General features: G+C 43.7%; 1 protein-coding gene across 1 annotated transcript in view; it reads left to right on the forward strand.

Moving 5' to 3' along the window:
• CBL (Cbl proto-oncogene) overlaps window positions 1-23,360 on the forward strand; it is a 45,186-nt gene extending 21,826 nt beyond the window's left edge. Inside the window, exons 3-16 of the mRNA XM_076358446.1 lie at window positions 3,212-3,358; window positions 4,703-4,859; window positions 6,389-6,510; window positions 7,539-7,676; window positions 8,505-8,592; window positions 9,134-9,265; window positions 9,694-9,897; window positions 11,447-11,578; window positions 12,697-13,074; window positions 14,016-14,110; window positions 14,621-14,776; window positions 15,270-15,373; window positions 15,843-16,025; window positions 18,663-23,360. Of these exons, the coding sequence (XP_076214561.1) occupies window positions 3,212-3,358; window positions 4,703-4,859; window positions 6,389-6,510; window positions 7,539-7,676; window positions 8,505-8,592; window positions 9,134-9,265; window positions 9,694-9,897; window positions 11,447-11,578; window positions 12,697-13,074; window positions 14,016-14,110; window positions 14,621-14,776; window positions 15,270-15,373; window positions 15,843-16,025; window positions 18,663-18,943 (2,317 nt within the window). The 3' untranslated portion in view covers window positions 18,944-23,360. The remainder of the gene's footprint in view (window positions 1-3,211; window positions 3,359-4,702; window positions 4,860-6,388; window positions 6,511-7,538; window positions 7,677-8,504; window positions 8,593-9,133; window positions 9,266-9,693; window positions 9,898-11,446; window positions 11,579-12,696; window positions 13,075-14,015; window positions 14,111-14,620; window positions 14,777-15,269; window positions 15,374-15,842; window positions 16,026-18,662) is intronic.
• Window positions 23,361-26,474: the final 3,114 nt, after the last annotated feature.

The raw sequence follows: 26,474 nt of genomic DNA on the forward strand, positions 1-26,474 counted from the left end.
TTTCACACTGTGCTGGGCAGCAATAGGAGAGTATATGCCTGAAATGACTTTCCTTCCATCTACCAGATACTGCATATGTTGGTTTCAAGCATGCTTAGAATTTTTTCACAAATAGGACATGATTTTTCAAGTGTTAAGAGTGCTATCAAGTCAGTGCTAGCTTGTGCCGTATACCTAAACAGCTTTAGGATTGCTAGCTTTCTGGAAGTCACTTGGCAGTAATGTATTGCTGTGAGATGCCACTTTACCTGCTAAGATTGCACACAAATATCGCATGCTAACCCTTCAAGGAAATGATTCAGAATTACTTCCTCATTAGTGTAACAAAATAATTAGCATTTTTTGCTCAAGCCTCCATTTTTATAAACTTAGTAAAAACAAATACCATCTTTTTTTTGCTTGAGTTGCAGATGGATTAAATGATTCATAATAGCATGGTGTTTGCTTTTTTTTTTCCCCCTTTGCACTGCCATAAACTGTCATCTTTTCTGTCGTTTTATGGAAATGAGGACTTTCGGAAGATGGCTTGGGGAACAAGCTCTGCAGCTAGAACCTCTGACTTGCAATTTTTCTAGTGTTTGTCAGCCAAAGGCATTACAGGGATATGGTGGGAACCTACCCCCTGGAGGGAGGAAGGGAGCTGGGGTGTGAGTGTACAGTTAAATCATCTCCTCTGTAGGATTAGCCAGTGGCTGTGTCTCAGAATCTGACCCTTCCCCTGGTGAATGCAAAGTTGCTTATCTGCTACTGGAAAGAGGAATACACAACTTTGAATTACATAACATTACACCAGGGTGGGGAAGTGCACAAACAGATACTACTGATAAGGCAACAGCCTGGTTTTGTACTGCTGCAGCTTCTTTGTGTATCCGTATATCTAGGGCCTGAGCCACTGATCTTCATAAATGTGATTGTGATCACATAGGAAGCCACTACTTTGCTGTTCTGATACAGCTTAGTTTTTCCTACACACGGAATCCTGTATAGTTGTGGTTTTTTTAAGATGTGCTGAATAAACCTTCCTAAAAGCAGAAGACAAGGAATTACAGTAGCACTGCAAAGGTATAACAAAACTGCAAAAGCAAGATGACTGGAAATTGTGATACACTAGTAAGGCAAGGGGACTTTCTGACAGCCCCTCTGTGGAGGCTAGTTAACTGACAAAGAGTGGTGAACAACAAAGCTTTTCAGTCGGTGTTTATAGAATCAAACAGCCAAATTGTATAGCTGCTTTAAACTACACACGGTTTGAATGTGTAACGCATCCAGTAGAGAGCTGCTGAATGGAGCAGCCTACAGAAGAGCATCTGGGTGGTTTTACTTATGTTAATCTTGAGCACCTGTTGTTATCAGATGTATGAAATGACAAAAACCAGAATCCCTTGCTGTATAGCTGGCACCTTCTATAAACACTTCGAGCAGCTTTCATTGCTGAGACACAAATTAAAATGTAGTTGAATAAATAAGGGTAAGAGAGGACAACTACTGTCAGATACTGTGGTATCTTAAAAATGTCCAAGATGAAGTAAATCAGAACCAATCCAACCAGAATACTAAAAATTGGTGAAAGGCTGAAACCTGGGGGGAGCTTAGTTTTCTGCCAAACACGGCTGTCTTCAGCAAGATGGCACACTACAATAGTAGCACACTTAGTGAGAGAGCTTGGAAAACAAGGCATTAAGGAAATGCTATGTGACTGGGGATGCTTCTAGCCCCTTTCTAAATGGTTCGGTATTTTGCAGTCTGCAAAATAACTTGTTGCTCAGTGTCATGACTGAGTCTGTGCAATGCCTTGATGGTTGATGCAGTCTTCTGAGCAGCTCCAGTCTGTTGGGACATAGAAGTTGTCCTTTCCCACGTGATACTAGTTCCTTCTTTTACCTTCAGGCATGTGACGTGGGGGTGAAAAAAAGCCTCTGACCTAGAAATATCTCTGTCTCTCTTCAGGAACTCCATTTTCCTAGCATCTGGAGAATATAATGGAGTGGAGGAGAAGAGAGTCATCCTTTATTTGGATAAAGGAATGAGAAAAAGAGGTGCCACTACTGAACAGATTTTTTTTCCATCTACGAGTAGAAGACAACCTCTCTAGTGTGTCATAGTGCTATTGTTTGACTCCTAAGTAGGAAGACTGTTATTTTGGTATTCCTGTAGTGCTACAGGCACTGATGCTTTGAGGTACCCAAGCTAGCTCTATTTCTGCATAGCACAGTTACAACATAGAGCTTACCTCCTTCACATAGTTGCTAAGACTGCAAGCTAGGAAGCAGTCCTGGGCTGCAGTTTGTATTGCTGGGATTTGATGCCAATCCAATGCAAGTTTCTTGTGAAGCATGTAACCCAAAATGCTCGCAATGCTGCTGTGTCCTCTCTGCTAGGCAGTAGTCCTCCTGTCTTCTATTTCTGGAAATCTTTTGCACATTGACTAAATCCAAAGCAGACAATATCTCTTCTCTTCTTCTCCAACTTTCTCTCTCCAGTTTAGATAAAGGGCATACCCTGATGGACTAGAGCACTCCTGATATATGTGTGTCATCAGGCAGAGAAGGGACTTGTGGTACCAATTTGTAATTCAAATTGGATAACTACTCAACACAATGTAGTTGAGCGCCCTAACTGTCAAGCTTTTGTATGTAAGTTATTACCATTTTAGAAGAAAACTGCAGGTGTTTTGACCTTCCCTTGCGAGCTGGGCCTGTTATTATTGGTTAGATGTTCTTTGAGCAAATCTACTGTGTTGGGACCCTCTGGAGACTTGGAAAGACATTCAGCTTACATGATCCAAGGCAGTAGTTTTATGTGATCTCATAAGGAATTGTCAGACCCAAGAGAAAAGGAGTCTGATGAGGTTTTGGCCCCAATTATGCTGTTATTTAATCGGTAATGCATGAATATTGGTTTTGGACATTTTCTGTGAATGCATTTCCTTGGGGGGGGTTGCCTTGAAAATAACCTGCCCGCCTCAAAGAGATTATGCAAAGGTAGTCATTGTGGAAAATGTCTTGACAAACACAGACCTTGCTGATAAGTACCGTGTGACGGATGTGTTCTGAATGCTGGGTAAATACTTGAAAGGTGGTCCCAAATAAGAGGAGTTTTCTAGGCTGGGATACTTCTTGAATTGCAATAGGTACTATTTCTGTTTTGTTCAGAGTGCTAAACCAGGTCTGTCTTTTCTAAAAGAAATGTTTGTTTTTGTGGTCCTTTGTAGACGTAACCTGACAAAGTTATCCCTGATATTCAGCCATATGCTGGCAGAACTCAAAGGTATTTTCCCAAGTGGCCTTTTCCAGGGAGACACGTTCCGGATCACCAAGGCAGATGCTGCAGAATTTTGGAGAAAGGCTTTTGGCGAAAAGTAAGTTTCTAACTGTGTTTAAAAATAGAGATGTGGGAACAAATTGCACACAGCACTGTGTATTTTTAAAAATTCTGTTTTGCGGTTCAGAAAGGTCTTTGTCAGGTTAAAATGAGCGATGGGAGAGAGCTACTAGTCATTTGGTCCACTCTCTGGGGTGAGATACAGGATTGTTCCTACATTATATTTCCTAGTTCTTTGTCCTGTCTTGTTTTAAATGTGTCAAGTGATGGGTCTTTCCCCACTTTCCCTAGGAGACTCTTGTACTGTCATGGAGTTTCCCTCTATTATTCAGCTTAACTTTTCCTCTCCTTAATTTAATTCCTTAACTTGTAAGTAAGGTCCACGAACTATGCAAAATAATCTGCTTTCTTCTTCCAAAGGTTACTATGCCCCCAATATTAGTTGTCCTTTAGCTAAGCCATTATATTAAATTCTTTTCATCTTCCCTCCAATTAGTCTTTCCAATCACTTAGTCACCTTTCTTCTGGCTTCTCTGAACTTTTGTCAGTTTGCATAATGGCTTTGTTAAGATAGAATGAAGGAGAAAGTGAAGTGCAATGTGTATTTGCGTGGAAACTGTTGAAATGTCAGGTTTAATTTTTGTATCTAATAAAACGCTAACTAAATGAGCTGTAGAGGTGTCCACAGCAACGTTTGAGGATTAAAGTTAATGGAATTGGGTACTGCTTTCTAACTAAGGTAACTAAGGTACTTCACTTAAAGAGTTTAATTAGTAGCTGTCAGAACAAAAAGCAATAATATATTTACTCATGAATAACACAGTTGTCTGAAGCTAGACATGTTCCTTCTATGTTTCTATTCCACTTGATATTTTAAAAGAAGGAAAATATTCCTTTAAACAGGAGCCTCTGTTCTGGCTTCTGATTATCTTACTTCTCCAGTTAATCCCTCTTTAGAGAATTGTTTGCAGCTTTTTTATTTTTTTTAACTGTCTAGACCTCTATTACTGTTAACTCCTTATCTACCAGCTGCAACATTATGATATTCTTATCAAGTGATGGTGTTGTATACAGCCCAGGGTACATACAAGTGTTGACATGATAGGACTGCACAGAAAGGCAAAGGAGAAAGCAGAGCTGGACTTCAGATTCCAAAATTTTGCATGCAGAGAAATTTGTCTAAAGTTCATTTGGCTGCTAATTTCCTGCAGTACCAAGAAATGCCGTGCTTGCATAACATGAATAAATCTCTTGCGGCTAATTTTGATTTTGCTCTCTTCCATTATCATGAGGTGCGTACTCACAAAAAAAATGTATAAGGTATGTACGTGGTGGTGGTCTTCAGGCATATCACGCTTACAGATGGCTTGGTTTTCCCCAGGACTATCGTTCCTTGGAAAAGCTTCCGTCAGGCCTTGCATGAAGTGCATCCAATCAGTTCAGGGCTGGAAGCTATGGCCCTGAAGTCAACGATTGACTTGACATGCAATGACTACATTTCAGTATTTGAATTTGATATCTTCACACGTCTTTTTCAGGTAAGAATTGAGGAACGTGAATCACTTGAAATGTGTCTCACTGCTTTAGGTTAGACTCTTCCCAGGACAAACTATATTTTACACACTAAAATGACATTATTTATGCTGTAAGGGATTTGGTCATCTTGCCCTTCATCCCCTAAACAGCTCTAGTAATACTCAGGACCCTACATTGCAGTAAAAGTATGTGATACTTCTGGTTGTAGAAGAAAAAATTGTCTAAATACATACCGCAACTGTAAGGCACATTCAGTATCCTCCCATGAATCAGTTTTTCCCTTTCAAAGGTCACTTTTAGACTGAAGTTCTGACACAACTTCTGTAAGCCAGGAAATATGAAGCTTAGTTTATCAGTCTGTCTTTCCTTATCCTTTTCTTTCTCGTCAGACTTTTTTTTTTGGGGGGGGGCCTTGTTCAGGATGGAGCACAAGCATGGAAATTTGGGCTTCCTAGCTTTTGAACTGACACAGCCAGGATGTTGTGGACATGTCTGTGTTCTGTGCATGAGAAATATCTATATTACTGAAGTGATATTAGTAGTAGGTAAAATTCTAACCCCCAGTCTTTAATAGTGCTAAACTCAAAACCACAGCTTCTGATGGTGCAATTGGGTATTTACAAGAGCAAACACTTACTTCTTTGGCTCTGACTTGCCTTTTCCCATGTGATAGTTGAGTTGTAATTAAGATATGTCTAGATGAAAAATTCCCATGTTCGGTGTTGCAATGTAGCTGATCTCATTCAGTAATTTTTCCAACTATAGTACATAAAGAGCAAGTTAAGAGTTGCTGCAATTTCCAAGAGATGCAAAGTACTTAGGGAGAGCTAATATCTTCTTTTAGACAAGTTGAGAAATTTGGAAAAATTGGATGAGATTTAGACACCCAAGCCCTTCTCAGGATTGAGAGCTTTCAAACTGTTTTTATGACTTTTTGTGCATCATTTTAAGGAATATTTAACCTGTATGTGCTGGTTTATTTATTCAAATCTTAGACTAGCCAGTAATCCTTGCCACACCCAAGTGAGATTAGGTGGTTAAGGAATAGTCACAAGCATCTTACACACAGTGAAACTGAGACAGAGAGGGGAGGTCACTTTCCTGAGGCTGTATAGGAAGTCGGTGTTAGAGATCAGACTAGTCATGGTTTCTGGTCCTGTGCATAATCTTATTAAACTCCTGTCTTTATCCCTGTCTCAGGAATGAGTCATTGTCTCTGCAGAAGCAGCACAAATTGGTAGCTATTCTTGAGCTGTCTTTTTGTGACCTCAGTGACTTCTCCCTTGGCATTTATTAAAGGAGTTTTGATTAAGGTCTGTCTTAGGTGATGTTTTTATCACCGACAAGGGAGAAAATCAAATGCTAAGGCTGCTGCATGAGAACGTAGGTTTTAGTTCCTCTACTGGATTTATGGTGGGATAAGAAACCTGCTTCTTTAACTGAAGAACTGATCCCTTTGATTAAGGAATATTATATGTGTTGATACCTTTTAGAAGTGCATGGTTAATATAATTCTTTGTTGTTTCTATAGCCATGGTCCTCTTTGCTCAGGAACTGGAATAGCCTAGCGGTGACTCATCCTGGTTATATGGCATTCCTAACGTATGATGAGGTGAAAGCCCGGCTTCAGAAATTCATTCACAAACCTGGCAGGTTAGTGCTTGGCAGCAGTGGCTTTTTTGATCATTCTTGATAACGTCGCTGATTACTACACTGTCTGAGGAGATTGGTTTTATTTTGTCTTTGTCCTCCTTCCTCAGAAATTTAAACTGTGAAAAACCCTAGCTTGCCCTGTACTTGGAGATCATCCTCTGTGAGGTGACTTACCTCCAGCCCACCCCCACAATTGTCACAACAGCTCCCTCGGGCACAAGCAGAACACAGACACAGACACTGCCAGAGTGAGCCTAAACGGTGGGCTGTTTAGGACCATGGATAAGGGAATGTATCTATAGGACCCGTAACTTTCTGGTGTATATGCATAAAGCCAGGAGAGCTGACCAGATTGCAGCCTCCAGAAGCAGTGTGTACATTTGAAGCCAACTTCAGACAGACAAGGGAGCTGACCAATGTTTGCGCTGGCAGAAAGCAGCATGGTAGGCAGAGTAGACTGCAAGGTAATGCTGCGGGCTGGGTGGACTTCAGAGGCTGTGGGGGGCAACACATGCTTCTGGGGGGGACTGTGGACCTGAGCAGTTTTGGGCTACCCTACCTGGGTAGAACTTGGCCCAATGCAACAGGGCTAACAGATTTCTTTTTACGCAGGAAGGGCCAAGTGTTCATTTCTGGAGGTTGTTACTATACTGTTAGTTCTGTGCTGGTTTTAAAAATGGAAACCTTGTGTAGTCTGTTTGTTGGTTTTGTTGTTTGTTGGGGTTTTTTTAAAGTTAATTTGAAACAAATGATTTTAAGGATGCTAACTTTTCTTGCTCTGGATTCTGGGTTTAATTTCACCTGGAGGCCAGTGCTTGGATGCTTTTTTCGCTTTGTATCAGATTGCAAGTTCTCCTTTTATCTGCCTGGGGGTAAATTGAGGAAAGCTGGTATAAATCATCAAGTTATTCCTACTAGTTTTTATTTGCTGTCTTGAGATAGCCAGACAAAGTCTGCCTACTTGACATTTAATCTTTCCTGTCTGTTCCAGTCCAAACTGAAGTTTCTTTTCCTTTGTGCTTTTTTAGTTATATTTTCCGATTGAGTTGTACACGACTCGGTCAGTGGGCTATTGGCTATGTCACTGCAGATGGGAACATTCTTCAGACAATCCCCCACAACAAACCTCTTTTTCAAGCACTGATTGATGGCTTCAGGGAAGGCTTGTAAGTAACTTTATCAAAATTAAGTTTTTTGCCCTTTTTCACTGTGAGTTTGTTTTATAAATCTTAATCCTGTGGTGAGGTCTTAAAGTCAGTTGAATGGTAAAACGTACCCTCTGGGTTCGTCACACATTATCTACTTCACAGGAGAGGCAGCATGTTGCAGAGGTCAAGCAATCACTGTTGACATCACTGAGCCCTTTTTGGACATCTCTCAGCTCTTCCTTTTTATTTAGACCTTGATTCAGCAAAACAGTTCAATCATGTGAACAGTCCCATTGATGTCAGTGGAATAATTCATATACGTAACTGTTTTGGCACTTGAGAATACTCAGACAGCTATCCTTTGCACTGGAGAGCTGTACTGTCCTTTGCAATAGCAGACGATAAGTGTGCGTCAGCGTTTCCCTTGTCATAGATTCTTTTCCAGTCGAGTCCTTAATTTGAGCCACCGCAACTGATATTATGGCGTTAGTTTTCTTACTCTGGATATTACAGTTTCGCTATAGGATGATTTAAGAGGAGGAGTCTGGGACCGTAACATCCTGTTTAAAATAAAAATTGCTGCCAGGAAGAAAAACAAGCTTATTATTATTTTTAAGAATGACATGTTTGATTTTTGTCCGATAGTAAAATTCTTCCAAAACTTCTTTTGAATTCAGAATACCTTGAATTCCCACCCCTCGCTTCTCACCCTCATTCTTTCTTTCCTCCACCATCCCCAAAAGAAACCTTATATGTGTGTTCCTATGGGGGGGGGGGGGGTGTATGTATGCGTGTGTGTATATGCACATATAGAGAGAGATCTTTTGTTTCCCCAACTGCTTACAGTTACTTATTTCCCGATGGCCGGAATCAGAATCCTGACTTGACTGGCTTGTGTGAGCCCACACCTCAGGACCACATTAAAGTTACACAGGTGAGCAAAGTATTCTATCCCATCAAACTTGCTTGCTTTCTTTCTAATTTCCAGCCTCCTTAGCTGTTTATACAATTCTGTCATACTTGGTATCCCCAAGGCTTGTTTTTAAGGCTGATGTATTGTATTTTACAGGAGTTGCAGAAATCTTTGAATGGTAGGAATGGGCAGAGGAGATTGCAAAGGTTAGGTAAAGCTTTATGCAGGGCTGACAGATTTTAAGATTTTTTTTTAGAATGTTCTGCCAAATATTCATTCTTTTGTGCCATCCAGCATGTCTTGAGCCCTGCTTTCCTAGGCTGTTCTAGGGACACCTAAATGAAAACCTGGGATAACCTGAAGTCCGCTTTTTTCGGAGCTTTGACAGGTGTATCTAGCACATAAAATTATAGTGAAATTTTTGCAGATTTCTGTTCTCCTTTGTGTTCTTGTGTTTAGAATTTATTTATTCCTGTAAATCTTGCATTGGGTTTCTTGTAGCTATGACTAATCATGCTTGTTATTTTACAGTATCAACCATGTCTGTCTGTCTTTTCCCAAGGAACAATATGAATTGTATTGCGAGATGGGCTCCACGTTTCAGCTGTGTAAAATATGTGCTGAAAATGACAAGGATGTGAAGATTGAACCATGCGGCCATCTGATGTGCACGTCCTGTCTCACTGCGTGGCAGGTGAGGCATTGCCTCTCGTTAATCTCTCTGAGTGAAGCTAGTTGCTTTTTTACAGAAGCGGTATATGCTCTTCTCAAAACTGTTCAGTTTCCTTCAGGTATGGAGATAAGATAGCATAACTGAGGATGTAAGCTCATAGTTCAGTAATATCAGTGCATCAGTGCCAGCTTCACCAGCACAGGAAGAAGCTGGTTACATGCCTGATCTCTTAATCTAGGAATAGACCAGAAATGTGAGGACTTGCTAAAAAGCTGTTTTTCTACTTGAGAGAAAATACTCCATATTTGTAGCACAGTTTGCCTTTCTGTCTTCCTCTCAGTTGAAAGGTACCTGCCAAAAAGCAGGTTTAAACCTCTTTGTATATTAACTATGTGTTTAATTTCTGCATCATAGTGGCTGTTGTAACAGATCTCTTCTCTTCCTTGAAGGAATCAGAAGGCCAGGGTTGTCCTTTTTGCCGCTGTGAAATCAAAGGCACGGAGCCAATTGTAGTAGACCCATTTGACCCCAGAGGAGGAGGAGGATTATCACGGCAAGGGGCAGAAGGAACTCCCTCACCTAGTTATGATGATGATGATGATGACAGAGCTGATGATTCCCTCTTCATGATGAAAGAACTCGCTGGTACCAAAGTAAGGTCACCAGAGTGTGTGCTAGTAGGTGTGGCAGTATGTACAAAGACTGCATGTTCTCCATAGTTTTCTGTGGTCTTAGCGATTTGTGTGTGTGACGGTTGTCAGACCTTATAACAGGAAAGATTTTACTCAGTATGGAAAACAGGGATTTAGGTTCAGTTTCGTCAGTTCAGTTCACACTGTCAGTTCTATTAAGCAATGGTGATCACACTTTGAAATCTTTGATCTTTTGTGTGTTGTCTTGAAAGAATCTAGAAGGGTGAAAAGGCTGGCTTGACCTATTGGAATGTAAGATCTAGGTTTATAACACTTCTCTGCATGCTTAGCAATGCTGCTTTTGATTTATTAGCCATAGTTCACCCATATCAGCAAAAATCCATCCATTTTCCCCAGGGATGAATACAGCCAACCAGATATAGTCTTCCCAAAGTCCTGATGACTAACTGGGTAGAGGGCAAGCTATTTTGCTGAGGAAGTCAATTTGACTGTCATCTTTTTATATGGTGTCTGATAAATTTGTGTAATAAAGGTGTGATAACTCGCTGCCATTAGTGCTACTTCCTCCCAGGAGATGTGTACAAGATAGGCATTCTTTGTGGATCCCTGCGTGTTTTTTCCTAAAAGCCCATTGCTGCTCTTGCACATCTGCACTTAGCATTGTTTTACTGCATAGGGAAGTGGGTTTGAATTTGGCTAATTTTTAATAGTTCAATTCGCTAAAATAAGCTGCCTTTCCTGGTCAGAAAAAACCCTCTACACTGGTTTACCTCTGGTCATATTTCTCTTTAGCTTCCACCCTGTGATATAGTGTACTAAACAGTAAACGGTATTCCTGGAGGTAGTTTTTGTATACATAGCTTGGGGAAGCAAAGCAGTTTCCTCAGTGTGACATCCTGTCATGGTCTGCAGTAGGCTAGTACTTCGTATTTGTTGGCATTAGTGAGTTCAAACCTGTGTAAAGCTTTTCAAAGTTAGAAAGCACTAGCCTTGTTTGTAAAATGACATCTATGAAAAAGAGAAGAACAAATCAGAAGGGCACTGTTCTGATTTGTTAGGTGGAAAAACAGCTTTCCAGGGACAAAAATGGAGGTTTTGGTGCACGCTAGTGATTGCTGCAACAGCCGTGACACTGTAGTCGAAGTAGTTTGCACAGTGGTGCCTGCAGTGATAAGTAGGATTTGCAGCAGATCATGCCCTCTTGTGTCAAAAAGAAAAGAAGCTTGCTTCTGCTCAGGGCCCAGTAAGGCAGGTTTGTTACTCCAGCCAAACAGCTTGTCTTTTATTGTGCCGTTGCTAAGTGTGCATTTGTAGTTGTGTGCCCCAGCTAAGCCCATTGGTGATCGTCAAGGCTTGCTGCAAGTCAAATGCTGTTGTGCTGTGAAATTGCCTTCATTTACTGGTGTGTGATTGTTACTAATACAGTAATTTGTTACCGATAGCGATACCGAAGCCAGTACAAGTCACAGAGTTTGAAAGCCTCTCTAGAGAAAAGGAGTTCTGCTGGATTTTGTCATTTGTTGATTTTCCCCACTCTTTTCTTTTTCAGGTCGAGCGTCCTCCTTCTCCGTTCTCAGTAGCTCCACAGGCCACCCTTCCTCCTGTGCCACCGCGACTGGATCTTTTGCAGCAGCGAGTGTCCAATCCGCCTGGGGCTTCCAGTCCTGGGACCACTTCAAAGGTCAAACACACTGTTTGCCCTTTCAGCTATGATTTTGGTGGGGCAGGCAGGAAGAAGAGCATTCTGGTGAACGCTACATGTTCTCTGTGACATCCCTAAGTACTTTCACACAAGACTTTTTCTTCTTCCTTTTCTGTAGTCCTGTTAGGCTACTTTCCTTCCATTCCCCACAAGAGCCTAGTCTGTCCTGAAAGCAAATGCTTCCTTCTGGAATCCATGGTAGGAGAGTCCCTTTTTGCTGTTTAAAGGGCCTGTCTTTTCTTCACATTCATCCATGCAACTGCTAGAAAGAAGCTGGTCCTAAGCTGAAGTACTTGCTCACTTAAGGTGATTGGTGTCCTCCTGTTGAACTACCAAGTTATTGTTATTACCAATATCTTCACTGGTTTTCAGCCTCAGCCACTGCTGCCTGTGCCCTTTGGACCCGCATTTATGGGCTTGTGTTTTGTTCTAGCTAGCAGGCTAGATGTGGGAAGGTGTCATATTCCTGTCCAAACTTCTCTTTTCTTCACAAATTTTTCCATAGAAAAATAAGGAAGGAATGAAATGTATGGGACTGGGAGAGAGTAACTGGTTTTCTGATTGACTAGCAGAAGGCAGTAGAGTGATCTTAGTGGCATTTGGTCATTGGCTGTTGAGGTATGGCAGCGGTTCTTCAGCTGGTTTGGATGAATTAATAAAATCATGCTTGAAAGTTCAGGCAGAAGAAAATACCCAATTCTATGAATATTCATTGCTGACTGATGAATGTTAACTTGTATAAATAACCCACAATTGAATCTTTTTTTTAAATGATGGGTATCCTTTGTTTGGAATCCAATCTAATGCTGCTGTAAGCTTTTTTTTTTCCTTCAAGAAAAACAATCTGGGGTGTTTAGTGCCTAGCTGTAGCTGCACGTAGTTACTGCGTTATCTCTTCAAGCCTGTAGAGAAGGTGTCTGGAGGGTTAACTTGTGGAGATGTGGAGAGTTATCTCCACATCCTTTGAGATAATTTCTTGTAAAAATAGATAAAACAAAAACCAAAACTCACCCTGCTGCCACCCACCTCCCTCCTTTTTATGTTTTGTGGATAGACTACCTTTGTTAAGCAATATTTTACATTCTTCTGCCTTCCAGGCTGCACCTGGTACTCTTCACAAGGATAAACCTTTGCCGATCCCACCCACGCTCAGAGATCTTCCGCCGCCACCGCCTCCGGACAGGCCACATTCCATTGGGACTGAAGGTCGACCTCAGAGACGGCCCCTGCCCTGCACGCCAGGAGACTGTCCTTCGAGAGACAAACCGCCCCCTGTGCCCTCCAACCGTCAGGCAGATCTGTGGCCATCCAGGCCAATTCCAAAAGCCCCATCTGTAGCTCTCAGCCCTGGTGACCCTTGGGCTGGGAGAGAACTGTCAAACAGACACTCGCTTCCCTTTTCCTTGCCCTCTCAGATGGACTCCAGGGCTGACAGCCATCGGCTTGGGAGCACGCTCAGCCTGGACAACCCAGTGGTGAGTACGCCTATTGGAGGTGAAGGTAATTTGTGAGGAGTTAAGTCTTCCAAGGTGCCCTCTTCTTATAGTTTACATCTGAATAGGGCGATCTTGTGCCAAGGGAGAGATGGAAAGGAACTGGTGAATGCCGGGCAAGGGAGAATAATGGGAGGACTTCTTAGGGACGTGCTTTTGTGCCTCTTGGGAGCAAGGCTGAAATCCCAGTTTGAGCAGTTAAGCCACAATTTCATGATCACTGTTCACACTTCAATTTTGTAAAACTGAGAATGTTTTGTATTGGGAGCTGGTATGCTGAAAAAGTGTAATTTTCTCAGTTTTCCATCCTGTAAAGCCTGCACACAGTAGCTGTGGTTAGTTTAACACAGTAAAATCTGAGTTTAATTTGGATCTGTTACTATTACCAATGTCGTGATGTGTAACTTAGTAGTCCAACGTAATTGTTCTCTAAAAGAAATCCCAGGCAGTTTTGCTTTCTTTGATTTCATTCCCCTAATTTTTCCTTTTAAAACCTCCAGCTTTCTAAAAATGAAAGCAAGTACATTTTTAGCCAGATTGGCTAAGAAAATGACACTTGCACAGTTGTCATTCTGTCCCTGTGTGCTTGTCTGCATCCTTTTCCTCTTGTCCCCCATTAACATTTTGGCCTTTTGGCCTATTTTGGCTGAATTTGCCAGAGCCATTAGAGTCTCAAAAGATATGAAGTTCCTGCAGTTTTTGTGTAAACAGGCAGTTGGCTACAGGAGAAAAACCCTGCTTGTGCCCTCACTGAGGGAAAACTGTGACAGACCTACTGGATTTCTAAGGTGTCAGTAAATGCTTTGGAATAATGAAGATGCTTCATTCCCCCAGAGGATGTGTTGAATGACTGGCTGATAGCTTTGCAACTACACTGGTATATGTGGTGTTTCTGATTCCTGGTTTGAAATTTTTTCTTTCAGAGCTTGAACAGTGGTCCAACAACAACCCCAGAGTGTGAACACCCCAAAATTAAACCCTCCTCATCTGCCAATGCGATCTACTCCTTAGCTGCCAGGTCTGTTGTTTTCTAGCAAAAGTGCTGTTTATGGTAATCGTAGGGCTCTCTCCATGCTGGTGCCAGGGACAGAATTTGACACAACTCTGTCAGCCTTAGTTTCAGTCTCTGACAGATTCAAAATACACAATCTAGAGAAAGTAGATGAAATCAGCATCCCAAAGATCTGTGGGTAGTGGTGGTAGTTACCCTTTGCTGTGGCAATAGGAAACAGGCTACAGATGCCATTAGCTCTTTTATGAATTCACTTCTGAGTTGGTCTTTATGTGAAGTAGGTGATGTATAAAGTTTATGATATTGTCAACTTCCTTTTGCATAATGACCTTGTGCCAGTGTGACCTTGCAGCTGGGCTGCTAAGAATCCTGAAAGCCAGGTTATTTCTTTAGACAGAATCGCTATAAGATGACTGCTTGTTACGTCCGCTGTGGATTTTAAAGGCCACTTTGATATTAATTAGATTTGGCATAAATGTTTTTCTGATGTTTATATCTTGTTTCTTCTGCCTCCAGACCACTGCCTGTACCAAAACTGCCTCCTGGGGAACAGTCTGAAAGCGATGAAGACACTGAATACATGTCACCATCCTCTCTGCCTGTGGTGCCTCCAGGTCCTGCTGTACAAAAACCAGAGATCAAAATGCCTTTGGAAGCGACTCAGAGTTTACGGTGAGATTCTGTTTGTATGTACTGTGCTTCCTCCTCACAGCTCTGGGAAAGCATATTTGTTTACTAGGGTGGAGATTTTGCTTGCTCCATTTGCTGAATTCCCCCAGTGGTGTTCACCAGATCTAGACTAACATAGCTAACTGTAAATGAAATGTGACTACTGCTCTTTTGCAGAATCCTTACAGAGTATTAAAGGAGTCAGATAACCACTCCCACCTCTTTCCGCCAGTAATGTTTTGAGAGCAGCAGCAACTGAAATTCAGAATTCTATTAAAAGGTTGTGTTCTGGTGGTATCAATTAAACTCTTTTAAGCTGATATGCTGTATTGCAATAGACATTACTAGAGCATTTTCTGGAACAAATATTCTTTCACAGAACGGTGGTGATTTCACTTTGAAGCAGGGATCTGTGCAGAATCTCACTCGCAGAACTAGGCGGTGGTGGTTGACCACTGTCGCATGTCTGAAGGGAAATATGTGTTCTCTCCCTCAGAGTTTTAGACTGCGACCAGCAGACGGACGGCTGTATGTATGAAGCAATGTACAACATTCAATCCCAAGCAGCATCCTCTGCCTTTGAGACTGTCAACACTTCTGGTGAGTCAGTGTGCTAAAAAAACAACTGAGAAACTGAGGTACGATGAATTGGTCCCAGTCCCAGTTGGAACAGCATTTTAGGCTAAATTAAATGTTACTTGCTTTCACTGCTAAAACAGCTAGGGTGTATGTGGAAACATCTGGGTCTGTGTACTGCAGACTGCATGTGGGGATGTTGTTGAGAAGCCTGGTTGGAACGCACTGTGAAAACACTCAACAGTTGTTAAAAGAACTGCTGTTTTGAAGATTTTTTTTTTTTCTGGGCAGCAGTTGTCAGCCCACATCTATCATAAGTATTTTTAATCTAATACTACCTTCTGGAAAGAGCTTCCATTGAATGTGGGGTTTTGGCAGCAAAACTTCAGTTCTGTGTCCTGTCAATGTTTGTGGACTACAGGGGAACAGAGTCTGCCTTGAGAGACAGAGGCTCTGTTCAGTCCCAGAGCTCAGAATGCACCTCTTATTCTAGATGAAGGGGATCTGGCAGCAGCCACTGCCAGCAACGGCCCTGAAGAGTCAGAAAATGAAGATGATGGTTATGATATCCCCAAACCACCATTACCGGTTGCTATTGCTCGTCGCACACTGTCTGATATCTCCAATGCCACGTCTGCCTTCAGCCGAATGTCTTTGGAAAATGACCCTGTAACAGGTTAGAGAACACCTGTACTCTTCATGTTGTAGTGGGTACTGATGGCTTGCTACGCATGTTTGAAACTTCTGTCACTGACTCAAGGTTTTGTATGTAAGCTGTAAAATCAACTTTACAAGGCAGAATTACACTGGTTCTTAGGTGTTCAGTTTGGTTTACAACTTGGAATGCACTGCCTTGGTCGTTTCATCACTGAGCTAGGAAATCACATTTAAATCACAGTTAGGAAAAGCTTTCCTCAGCTTAAAGGATATTCCTTAAGCCACTGTTTCCTCAGGGCATGGCATACCTTTTGTACCAGGGCATGAAACAGAACTTCAGAACAGATGCTCTGGGAAGCATCTTACCACTGTTCCAAGCGAAAGGTGACATGGCTGGCCTTGCACAGCTTCTGTCTGGCTCAGTCTCGGCTGTGGTTGTTGCCAGCAGATGGCACAAGTGTACTGTTTGATGCTGTCAGTTCCTTTGAGCAGGGACCTAGTAGCTCAGCAAGGTCAGCTTTTTGTCCCTGAGGAGTAGAGGACATCTTGTCCTTCTGGCTGCAAGGCACATTCTCCGAGGGAAAAACCAAAGCCTCGTCTCTCCAAGAGCCTTTCTGAATAATGCTTGACTTATTCCCTACAAGTGCCCAGCAGCTCTAAAGGAAGTTCTGAAACTCTTCCTGTTGGGGGGCTTTCAGCATGTCTGAACACTCTGGCGATTTGCCAGGTAAGAGGAGTGAGTTTCTTGTTCCTTTTGGAGGCAGACGGGAGGCAGAGCCACCTGTACCCAGGACCACTTGCCCCAGTGAGTCTTCTGTTCACCTGCTTCATCACTTCCCCTTCCCCGAGCTTGCCCTTCTTCAGTGCAGAGAAGAATTTACTAGTGCAGAGACGTTTATTAGCTTTTGCCACTCCTCCCTGCTCCCTGCCTCACCTTTTAAGTCTGTCACTTTGTCTGTAGAATGTGGCTGACAGGGATAAGAAGGGGCAGAGGGAGCTCACATCCTGCTCCCAGATGAAGTACTGAGCTTAATCATTGACCCTTCTTTGTTTCTACAGCCCTGAAATAACAGTGGTGGTGTCCTGCTTTGTAGCATTAGGAGATCTGCTAATGAAGAATGCTGTGGAAATGCTGATTGTTACTGCTCTGGGAAGCGTATGCAGTTTTCTGAAACACTGGGCATTGGCTACTGCTGAAGCCTGGTGCTAAGCAAGCCTGACTAGTATGGGATACATTTTGGCAGATTTATGTTCTCATGCATTGTGCCCTACAGTTTGGTTTCTTAATCATTTACCAAAAAAAGCTGTGCTAGTAGTTGCCCTTTCAAATTGACCCATGGTCTCTGAAATTTGATCCAGTTCAAGCTGAAACAGCGATTTCAAAAGACAATTTGGAGAGAAGTGGGTAGTCCTTTTTCTCAAATGTACAAAAAGCTTTTTATGTGTAAGAAGCTTGTACTTTGAAGATTAGGGAGTTGAACTGCATTGTGGTTGGTGAGGAAGCTTCAATGAATTTGTTTCCTGAAGAGCCTTCTCTATCTTAGTGCTTTTGGTAGTTTTTCAGAAAGGCTCCACAATGACTGCTTCTTTTCTGACCAGTGCTGCAGTGCCCACTCTCAAAAAGGGATTGTTTGGACATTCTTAGTCCTACAGGCTTGTCTGTCGTACACCAGTTCTACTGCTAGAAAACTATCTTGAGTGCCTTGAGGAGTTTCTCCAGAAGACAAGTAAAACTTTCTTTAAGGTGATGTCAAATATTCATGCAGGAAAGTTTCTTGTGATTTGCAAAGTAGGAAAAAATGCTTTCTGCAATGATACAGGAGGTTAGAACTCAAAAATTATCAGATGTTGGATTAACACATTAAGCTATGTGTTGGAGCGTTTGTTGGCTGGTTTATTGGCTATTCTTTTTTCCCCCCGGGAGTAGCGCATGATGTGGCTACTGGCAAGTAACACATCTGAATGACTATGAGGAAAGGCAGAACAGGCTGAGCTTACTGATCTGCCACAGCAGCCAGCCGTTAGGTAGGGTGAGCTTCAGCAGGAGGTCTTGTAGGTGGCCCTGGCCTGCTGATGGGCTGGCAGAGGAAGAGGAGCAGACCCTTCAGAGAACATAATTCAGTTGCTGGAGCAATTGTGGTGAATGAGTTGTAACTAATAGATCTGGTTTTGTGCATACACTCCCTCAGCACGCTGCAATGTGGGCAACAGTTCTGTGAGGAGAGATCAGCATCTGGACAGTTAAACTGGGGGTTGCTGTCTGTTTCTAGAAAGAAATGGGATGTTTGGTGAAGTTGCATATTCTGTGTGTCATATTTTCCCAGCAGGTCTCTGTTTCTTATTCTAAGGCTGATATCTGAGCTCTGCTCACGCGCACACATATATCCCTTGTCTATTTATGTGGTCTTATCTTAATAAATGAGCCTGATGTGGCCTCCTAATTAAAAAAAATCTCCATAGCCGTTTTTGCACACGAGAGGGGAAGCTGAGCTAATCTGTACCATTGTGTGAGAGGATAGGCTGGTTGGAGAAAGTGGCGTAGCTTTCGGTGGCATGTTTTTGAAGTGCCATTTATCAGTCTAATGTCATTCCCGCTTTGTTCCAAGCAAGAATCACATGTCCTTTTTTGAAGTGATGTGTTTGTTTCTCCTTCCAGGTTTTTCAGATGGCTCTCAAGTTCCAGAAAGGCCGCCGAAGCCGCTACCACGGAGAATAAATTCTGAGCGGAAAGCAGGGAGCTGCCAAACAGGCGGAGCCAGCAGTGGGACCAGTGCGTCACTGCAACTTTCCAGTGAGATCGAGAATCTAATGAGCCAAGGCTACTCATATCAGGACATTCAGAAAGCACTGGTCATTGCACATAACAATATTGAAATGGCCAAGAATATTCTCCGGGAGTTTGTTTCCATTTCCTCCCCTGCGCATGTGGCCACATAGCACATTACCTCCACACCTACAACTTCTGTGGACCAACTGCCTGGGCAGCCGTAGCCCAGCTACGCACCAAAGGGGAAGGGGGTTCCTTTAGAGACTTCGTGCTGAGGTCAGTCCTGCCTCTTAAGAGAATCAGTTATCAGGTTTTTGTGGTTCCAGATTTCAAAGCAGTGGAATGAAATGGAGCAGAATGGTGTTTTATACAGTGTATGTCTTGGAGTCCTTTACCCCTACCTCTTGTTTAAGAGAACAGATTTATTTCCAGGGTGTTGGTAGAGAAAGGTATTGCAACAAGGGATCCCCGAGCTGATGCCCTGGAGGCTGGGGGGAGTGTTTTGTGCTGTGAATTCTAAGTGAATCCTCTGAGAAACAAAGTCTCGAGGTCGGTGTGGTGTGTCCTGTGGTTCATGGTACTAGGTTTGGATCTGTTCGCTGCTGTGTGTCTGGCTCAGGCTTTTTAGAGCAGCTGGGAGGTCACTTTCTGCTGGGAATAAATAAGAGACCTTGGAAGAATCTTTTGATTGCTTCCTGTTTGCCATGGCCTTTCCCTCTTGCCTGTAATAATAGCATTTATTGCTTGTGATTCAAGTCCTCCCTTTTTGCCTGGAGATAGCATGACTAGCTTCTGTCAGGCATTTTGATCTTGACAGTGCTGGGAGTTGGATTTCTCTCATGAGTCCTCTTGCCGGCAGCACTAGATTCCAGGCAGCTAGATGTGCTGAAAGTTTTGCGTGTTTTTGAGGGGTGGGAGAGGGTAGCAAGAATTTGAGTGAGAGCAAAGAACTGGCTGCTGCTTCTCCTTTTATAGCCTTGAGCATTTTGTGCTTCAATGCTCAAAATTGATTGTGGCCCTGCTGGGCTTGAGCAGCCGTCACTGGACACTCCCATGTGCTCTTTCTCTAGGAATGTTGCACCTGGTAAATACGATGTTTTATTTATCTCAATTGCATGGTTGCTGTCGCAGACTAGTGGCCTTCACGCACATTCCATCATCTCCTTCAGAGAGCTTTTGTGGGAGCCAGCTGTCTTTGTGCCAGGCTGTTTTGTGGAATTGGTAGATGCAGCTGATGTATTCGTTGGTATCTTACCTGCTTTGCAGTAAAAGAAATGCAGCAGTTCCCTGCATGGCTATCGAAACAACATGGGGGCTCTTCTTTCCGTTTCCATTACTCTAAGGTATTGCCAGAGCTTGTGTTAAAACAGATCTGGGAAACTTCTGTATTTGTAAAACGATCACACAGCTTTGAAAGTCAGTACTCAGCTGTTACTTTGAAAAAAACTGACTTGCATACGCAGCTACTTAACTCTGTTCCTATATGCTTGATGTGCGAGAAGTGCATGGGTCCTTTTGAGAGGGTTTAAATGAAGTAGGGATGCACATATCAGAGCCTGACAGACGAACAAGTGCTCTGTGTACACTGGGAGGCTATTAGCCTTTTGAAGCATGTCTAGCATTATTTGCGTCTCTCTAAGGGCAGCAGTAGTCACTAGGCAAAGGGTTGCAACTTGAAATATTGTTGGAGTGATTATGGCAGTTGGATGCAGTTTCGCCTTTTAAAGAATCTAGTAGCTGGGCCCAGATCTCAGAGAAACGGCTTGCAATTTGCAGAGAGGACTTAACAAATATTAGCAAAGGAAACTAAGCATAAAATGTTTGTTTTATGTAGAGTATAGGTTTCTCACTAGATCTACAGCTTTATAAATTGATGCAGTGGGTTCCAGGCAGTTTAAAAGCATGAACTGCCTCTCTTTACTCCCCTCCTTTCTGTAGTAAAGCAAATGTTCTCTGAAACCGTAAGGAGATCTCCTGCAACACTTACAGGCCATCACCACCTTTGCTATTTTGAGGCCAGGGCTGAAACTTGCAAATGCAGCACACTGATGAGATTTATGTCAGTGGGCATGGTGCTCTGCAGTGGTGCAGAGAGAGGTCAGGCACAGCCAAGAGCAGTGTCTGGCCTTGGTGAAGGTGCTGAGTTGCAGAGAAGGTGATGTCAGTGCATATTGCACTCGGGGAAGAAGAGCTGTTCTTTTTCCCCTGCCCACACATGCAACAGTCAGTGGTATCGTGAAGCAGTCCTGCTCCTTCTGTGTGAAGTGCTCTGCCAGTTATGCCTGGCAGCCTTGGTCAGTGTGTCTGTGGGAGCTTCTAGAGAAGCAAGCCTAGCACTTGTGCTGCTGAGGCAGGAACATGGGGCAGCTCTGGTTGTTCTCTCAGTAGATCTGCATGTTACACTTCTGAGCCTGAGCAACCAGTCCTAGCGTATGAGAGTTAGTTCCTGGCTTTGTCCTGGAGAACCAGGTAAAAACCCTTTTGTGAGGGAGCACTACGGTTTTATTTCTCTCTTTTTCGTATTCTCTCCAGTGCTGCCACTAGCTCCGTGTTGAGTTTGGAGCCACTTTGTTTCTGACGTGCTGTGTAAACTCAGTGCAAGTGTGTTCAAGTGTGGCGTGTGACTCTTGCCACTGCCAAGGCTGCGTAAGAGCCCAAGTCCAGCCAGCTAGAAAGCCTTAACTCTTGTCTTGCACAGTGTGTGTGATCGGAGTAGTGATGCCCTGTCCCATACAAGCCCTTTATTACAGGCTTGTTGTAATGTTAAATTAAATCATGCCTAGCAGAGCTATCACAGGCCTGTCTCTGGGGTTTATGTACCGAGAGACGTTCCTATGGGTATTGTTCCAGGTATTAGAGATTAGAGAGAGCAATCTTTGTGGCATGTATCACTAATTTTTCTGCATGAGTCCTTTCTGTGCACTGTTTGTGTCTCAAACTGATTTAAGAAACTTAAGTCTTGGCTTTTCTTCCTTAGACACGTAAGCGTTTGCTAGCACCACTGAAGTGCAGCAGAGTCCTGACCATGTCTTATGGCTGTGCTCTGTGAAGTCAATCCAGGCACTGTACAGTGTGTTTTTCTTGTTGTTCTTTCAGAAAGGTAAGCCTAAGATTGATTTCTCTTTTTTTCCCTTCACCTCCTTGATCTTTATTCTGAAGAAGTTAACTTTATGACGCTACTTTAAAAAGAAAAAAACAAACCCAAATGTCTAGTGCCTTTCTTAAGAATGCTGCATCGCTAGGCTGGATCTGAGTATCCACCCCTCTGTGAAAAAGAAGAGCCCGAACTAGGCAAGCTGTAAAGATGCCTTTGAGCGCGAGACTGCTTTGAAAGGGGTGAAGAGAAGGGGCAAGAAAGATGGGCAATTGTCACTTCAACTATGACACTGTGTTTTGTAGCGTTTCAACCGTGGAGGTTTCCCGCTTTATCTGTTACTAACAGCGACTTGTCTGGACTGGTGCTGTACTAAGCTTGGTGTGAAGACAGTAGAATTGTAGGACAGGATTGGTTTTGCTGGTAACAAAATACGAGTTCTGCTCCTAAAAAATGCTGGTTTTCCCCCTGCCTGTCAACCCGGACACAAAGCAAGCAGAAAACACTTTGTACAGTAAGAGGTGGGCACAAAATCTGTGGGACCAGTATAAGCCTCTGCACAGCGAGCAGCAGGTAGCTGTGGAAAGCAGGCAAGTATCATCTGTTCTGAACAGGGTTCCCGTCTGACTTAGTACGTTCAGTGCCACTGTAGCTGAATGGGAATCTGAAGCGAGACGTATCCTGCCGGGGGTGTGGTAACTCTTGTCTGCTGCACTGCCCTTGCGTGTCTGTCTCTTCAAGTGCTGCAGCTTGAGGCGGGGAGCGTCTCTGCTGGGAACCAGCGGACTTGCTTTCACTGTAAACAGCTTTTCTGCATGTCCTTCACTGAGCCCTTACCTTGGGGGAGCCAGACAGGCTCGGAATACAGCATGTTGCTTCCTGCACTAGACTGATTACATTACTGTAGCTAATCCTGAGGCAGGGTCATTACTGTAAATGTTTTTTTTCGGTTGAGCAAGAAAAAATGCAACTCCCAAGGCACTTTCTTAAAGGTGCCACTTTAAAAATTAGTGGGGAATAAGGACACTTATTTTTAAAGTTCCTAGTAGAAATCTTTTTTGAAATTCCTGGTGGGGGAGGAGGAACAGTTGTTCTTTCTCTTGAATGACAAATACCAATTTGTATAATATCAGTGTTAAAAATGTTGAGATTTTCACAAAATATTTTAAAAAAGTATAATAGTGTCATTAATATAAAAATATAATAGCAGTATTTAATCCTTTCAGATCTGTAAAGAATAAGGAAAAACAGAAGGTAAATATTCTTACAGAGAGTAGCTGAGCTTTAAGGTTCACTTGGTTTAAAGTCCTCATTTTGTTTGCAAATGCATTGTTAATGTTTAGAGGTTATACTAATGTTATTTATTAATTGTTTCCATTCTTGTATGCTGCCCACTAAGAGCTTCTTTGTTTGGGATTTCATTCACCTGTGTCAGTAAAAAGAAAACAAAACAAAGTTTTATTTTTAAATAAAATTTCCTTTGTTGTAGCATATCGTCTGTGTTGTGTTGGTTCTGTGAGTCCTGAAAAAGAATATCCTGCTCAAGCCTGTCTCAGTCATCTTGTTCAGGGTGCCCAAGTCTGAGACGGTCAGTTAGTCTCCTGGATCTCTTGCAGACTGGAACTGACTTTGTACCTATTTTAACTATTGCCACAATTATCTGTTAAATTCTAATTCATATCATGGACACTAACAAACAGAGGGCAGGAAAGACTTATAGAAAGTTTATACTCGTAAGTCTATTGATAGAGTTAACGTATTGTAATAGAATCAATTAATGGAGTCTGTAACCCATGGGGCCCTATTTGAGTCTGGGAACGACATTAACGGGTTTGTTACCACCCATGAACAGAGTCTCAGGGAGTCCGTAGGAATCCGGTAGAGTCTAACGGGTTTTGCAGTGTCTGTTGGGGTCTAGTAGACCCTAACGCGTCAGTCCCGCTCTGCTGGAGTCCATTAGGCTCCATTTGCCTCTCACAGACTCTGTTAGTACATGACTATAGACTCGAAAAGACTTCTATAATTATTGCATAGCGTTTCTGTGATTATATATATTACGTAATTAGAGAATATAATTATATATGACATATAAAGGATATGTAATAAATCCAAACTTATATATACATTGATAATATTACACACTTCTAATATTGTGTGGCCTAATGGGTGCTAATGGAGTCCAACATACCCTGCCGGAGTTTGTGAGACTCTGGGGGCCCCGTGCGAGTATCTTACAGAGGGCGAGACCCCGTGAGACTCTGACAGGCGCTGCCAGCCTTGAAGCGTGTGTCTCAGACACCGTGGAGTCTGGAGAGCCTAGAGCGTCCGGCCGAGTCTGGCAGGGTCCGCACTGCGTTACGCTCCAGCGCCCCAGAGCCCAGAGGGTCCATTAAATGAGACGGACCCAAATGAGGACAAGCTGGCCCAGCTGACCGCCCCCCAGGCCCTTCGGGGGGGCAACGGGTGTTACTTGGGGTCAACTAAGGACACACAGGTCACATGGGGGCGAGTGAACCCCTCAAACAAGTCACACTGGGGCCAAAGGAGGACACGGGGGTCAACTGAGGTCACGTGGACCCCTCAAAGATGTCTCCATGGGGTCAAATGAGGTTAATTGGGGTCAAATGAGGACACAGGGGTCAACTGAGGACACAGGGGTCAACTGAGGTCACGTGAACCCCTCAAAAGACGTCGCTGTGGGGTCAAATGAGGTTATTGGGGTCAACTGAGGACACGGGGGTCAACTGAGGACACGGGTCAACTGAGGTCGCGTGAACCCCTCAAAGACGTCACTGTGGGGTCAAATGAGGTTATTGGGGTCAAATGAGGACATGGGGGTCAACTGAGGACACGGGGTCAACTGAGGTCGCGTGAACCCCTCAAAGACATCACTGTGGGGTCAAATGAGGTTATTGGGGTCAAATGAGGACACGGGGGTCAACTGAGGTCGAGTGGACCCCTCAAAGATGTCACCGTGGGGTCAACTGAAGTTAATTGGGGTCAACTGAGGACACGGGGGTCAACTGAGGTCACGTGGACCCCTCAAAAACGTCTCCATGGGGTCAAATGAGGTTAATTGGGGTCAAATGAGGACACAGGGGTCAAATGAGGACACAGGGGTTAACTGAGGTCGCGTGAACCCCTCAAAGACGTCTCCATGGGGTCAAATGAGGTTAATTGGTGTCAAATGAGGACACAGGGGTCAACTGAGGACACGGGGGTCAACTGAGGTCACGTGAACCCCTCAAAAGACGTCACTGTGGGGTCAAATGAGGTTATTGGGGTCAAATGAGGACACAGGGGTCAACTGAGGACACAGGAGTCAACTGAGGTCGCGTGAACCCCTCAAAGACATCACTGTGGGGTCAAATGAGGTTATTGGGGTCAAATGAGGACACGGGGGTCAACTGAGGTCGAGTGGACCCCTCAAAGATGTCACCGTGGGGTCAACTGAAGTTAATTGGGGTCAACTGAGGACACGGGGGTCAACTGAGGACACAGGGGTCAACTGAGGTCACGTGGACCCCTCAAAAACGTCTCCATGGGGTCAAATGAGGTTAATTGGGGTCAAATGAGGACACAGGGGTCAAATGAGGACACAGGGGTTAACTGAGGTCGCGTGAACCCCTCAAAGACGTCTCCATGGGGTCAAATGAGGTTAATTGGGGTCAAATGAGGACACAGGGGTCAACTGAGGACACGGGGGTCAACTAAGGTCGAGTGGACCCCTCAAAGACATCACTGTGGGGTCAAATGAGGTTATTGGGGTCAAATGAGGACACGGGTCAACTGAGGACATGGGGGTTAACTGAGGTCGCATGAACCCCTCAAAGACGTCACCGTGGGGTCAAATGAGGTTAATTGGGGTCAAATGAGGACACAGGGGTCAAATGAGGACACAGGGGTTAACTGAGGTCGAGTGGACCCCTCAAAGATGTCACCGTGGGGTCAACTGAAGTTAATTGGGGTCAACTGAGGACACGGGGGTCAACTGAGGACACAGGGGTCAACTGAGGTCACGTGGACCCCTCAAAAACGTCTCCATGGGGTCAAATGAGGTTAATTGGGGGTCAACTGAGGACACGGGGGTCAACTGAGGTCGAGTGGACCCCTCAAAGACGTCTCCATGGGGTCAAATGAGGTTAATTGGGGTCAACTGAGGACACAGGGGTCAACTGAGGACACAGGGGTTAACTGAGGTCGCGTGAACCCCTCAAAGACGTCACCGTGGGGTCAAATGAGGTTATTGGGGTCAACTGAGGACACAGGGGTCAACCGAGGCCATGTGAACCCCTCAAAGATGTCACCATGGGGTCAAATGAGGACATGGGGGTCAACTGAGGACACAGGAGTCAACTGAGGTCGAGTGAACCCCTCAAAGACATCACTGTGGGGGCAAATGAGGTTAATTGGGGTCAACGGAGGACACGGGGGGTCAAAGGAGGATAAGAGGGGTTAAATAATATGAACTGGGTTCAACTGAGGGGGCACACAGGGTTTAATGGTTTCAAGCACTAGCCATCTAGTTAAATGGAGTCAAAGGCATCAGATGGGTCACACAGGGTCCTGCGGTGTCATCTGTAAGTTGAACTATGTCTCCCTGTCAG

The sequence above is a fragment of the Aptenodytes patagonicus genome, chromosome 23, assembly GCF_965638725.1.
Source record: "Aptenodytes patagonicus chromosome 23, bAptPat1.pri.cur, whole genome shotgun sequence".
Lineage (NCBI taxonomy): Eukaryota > Metazoa > Chordata > Aves > Sphenisciformes > Spheniscidae > Aptenodytes > Aptenodytes patagonicus.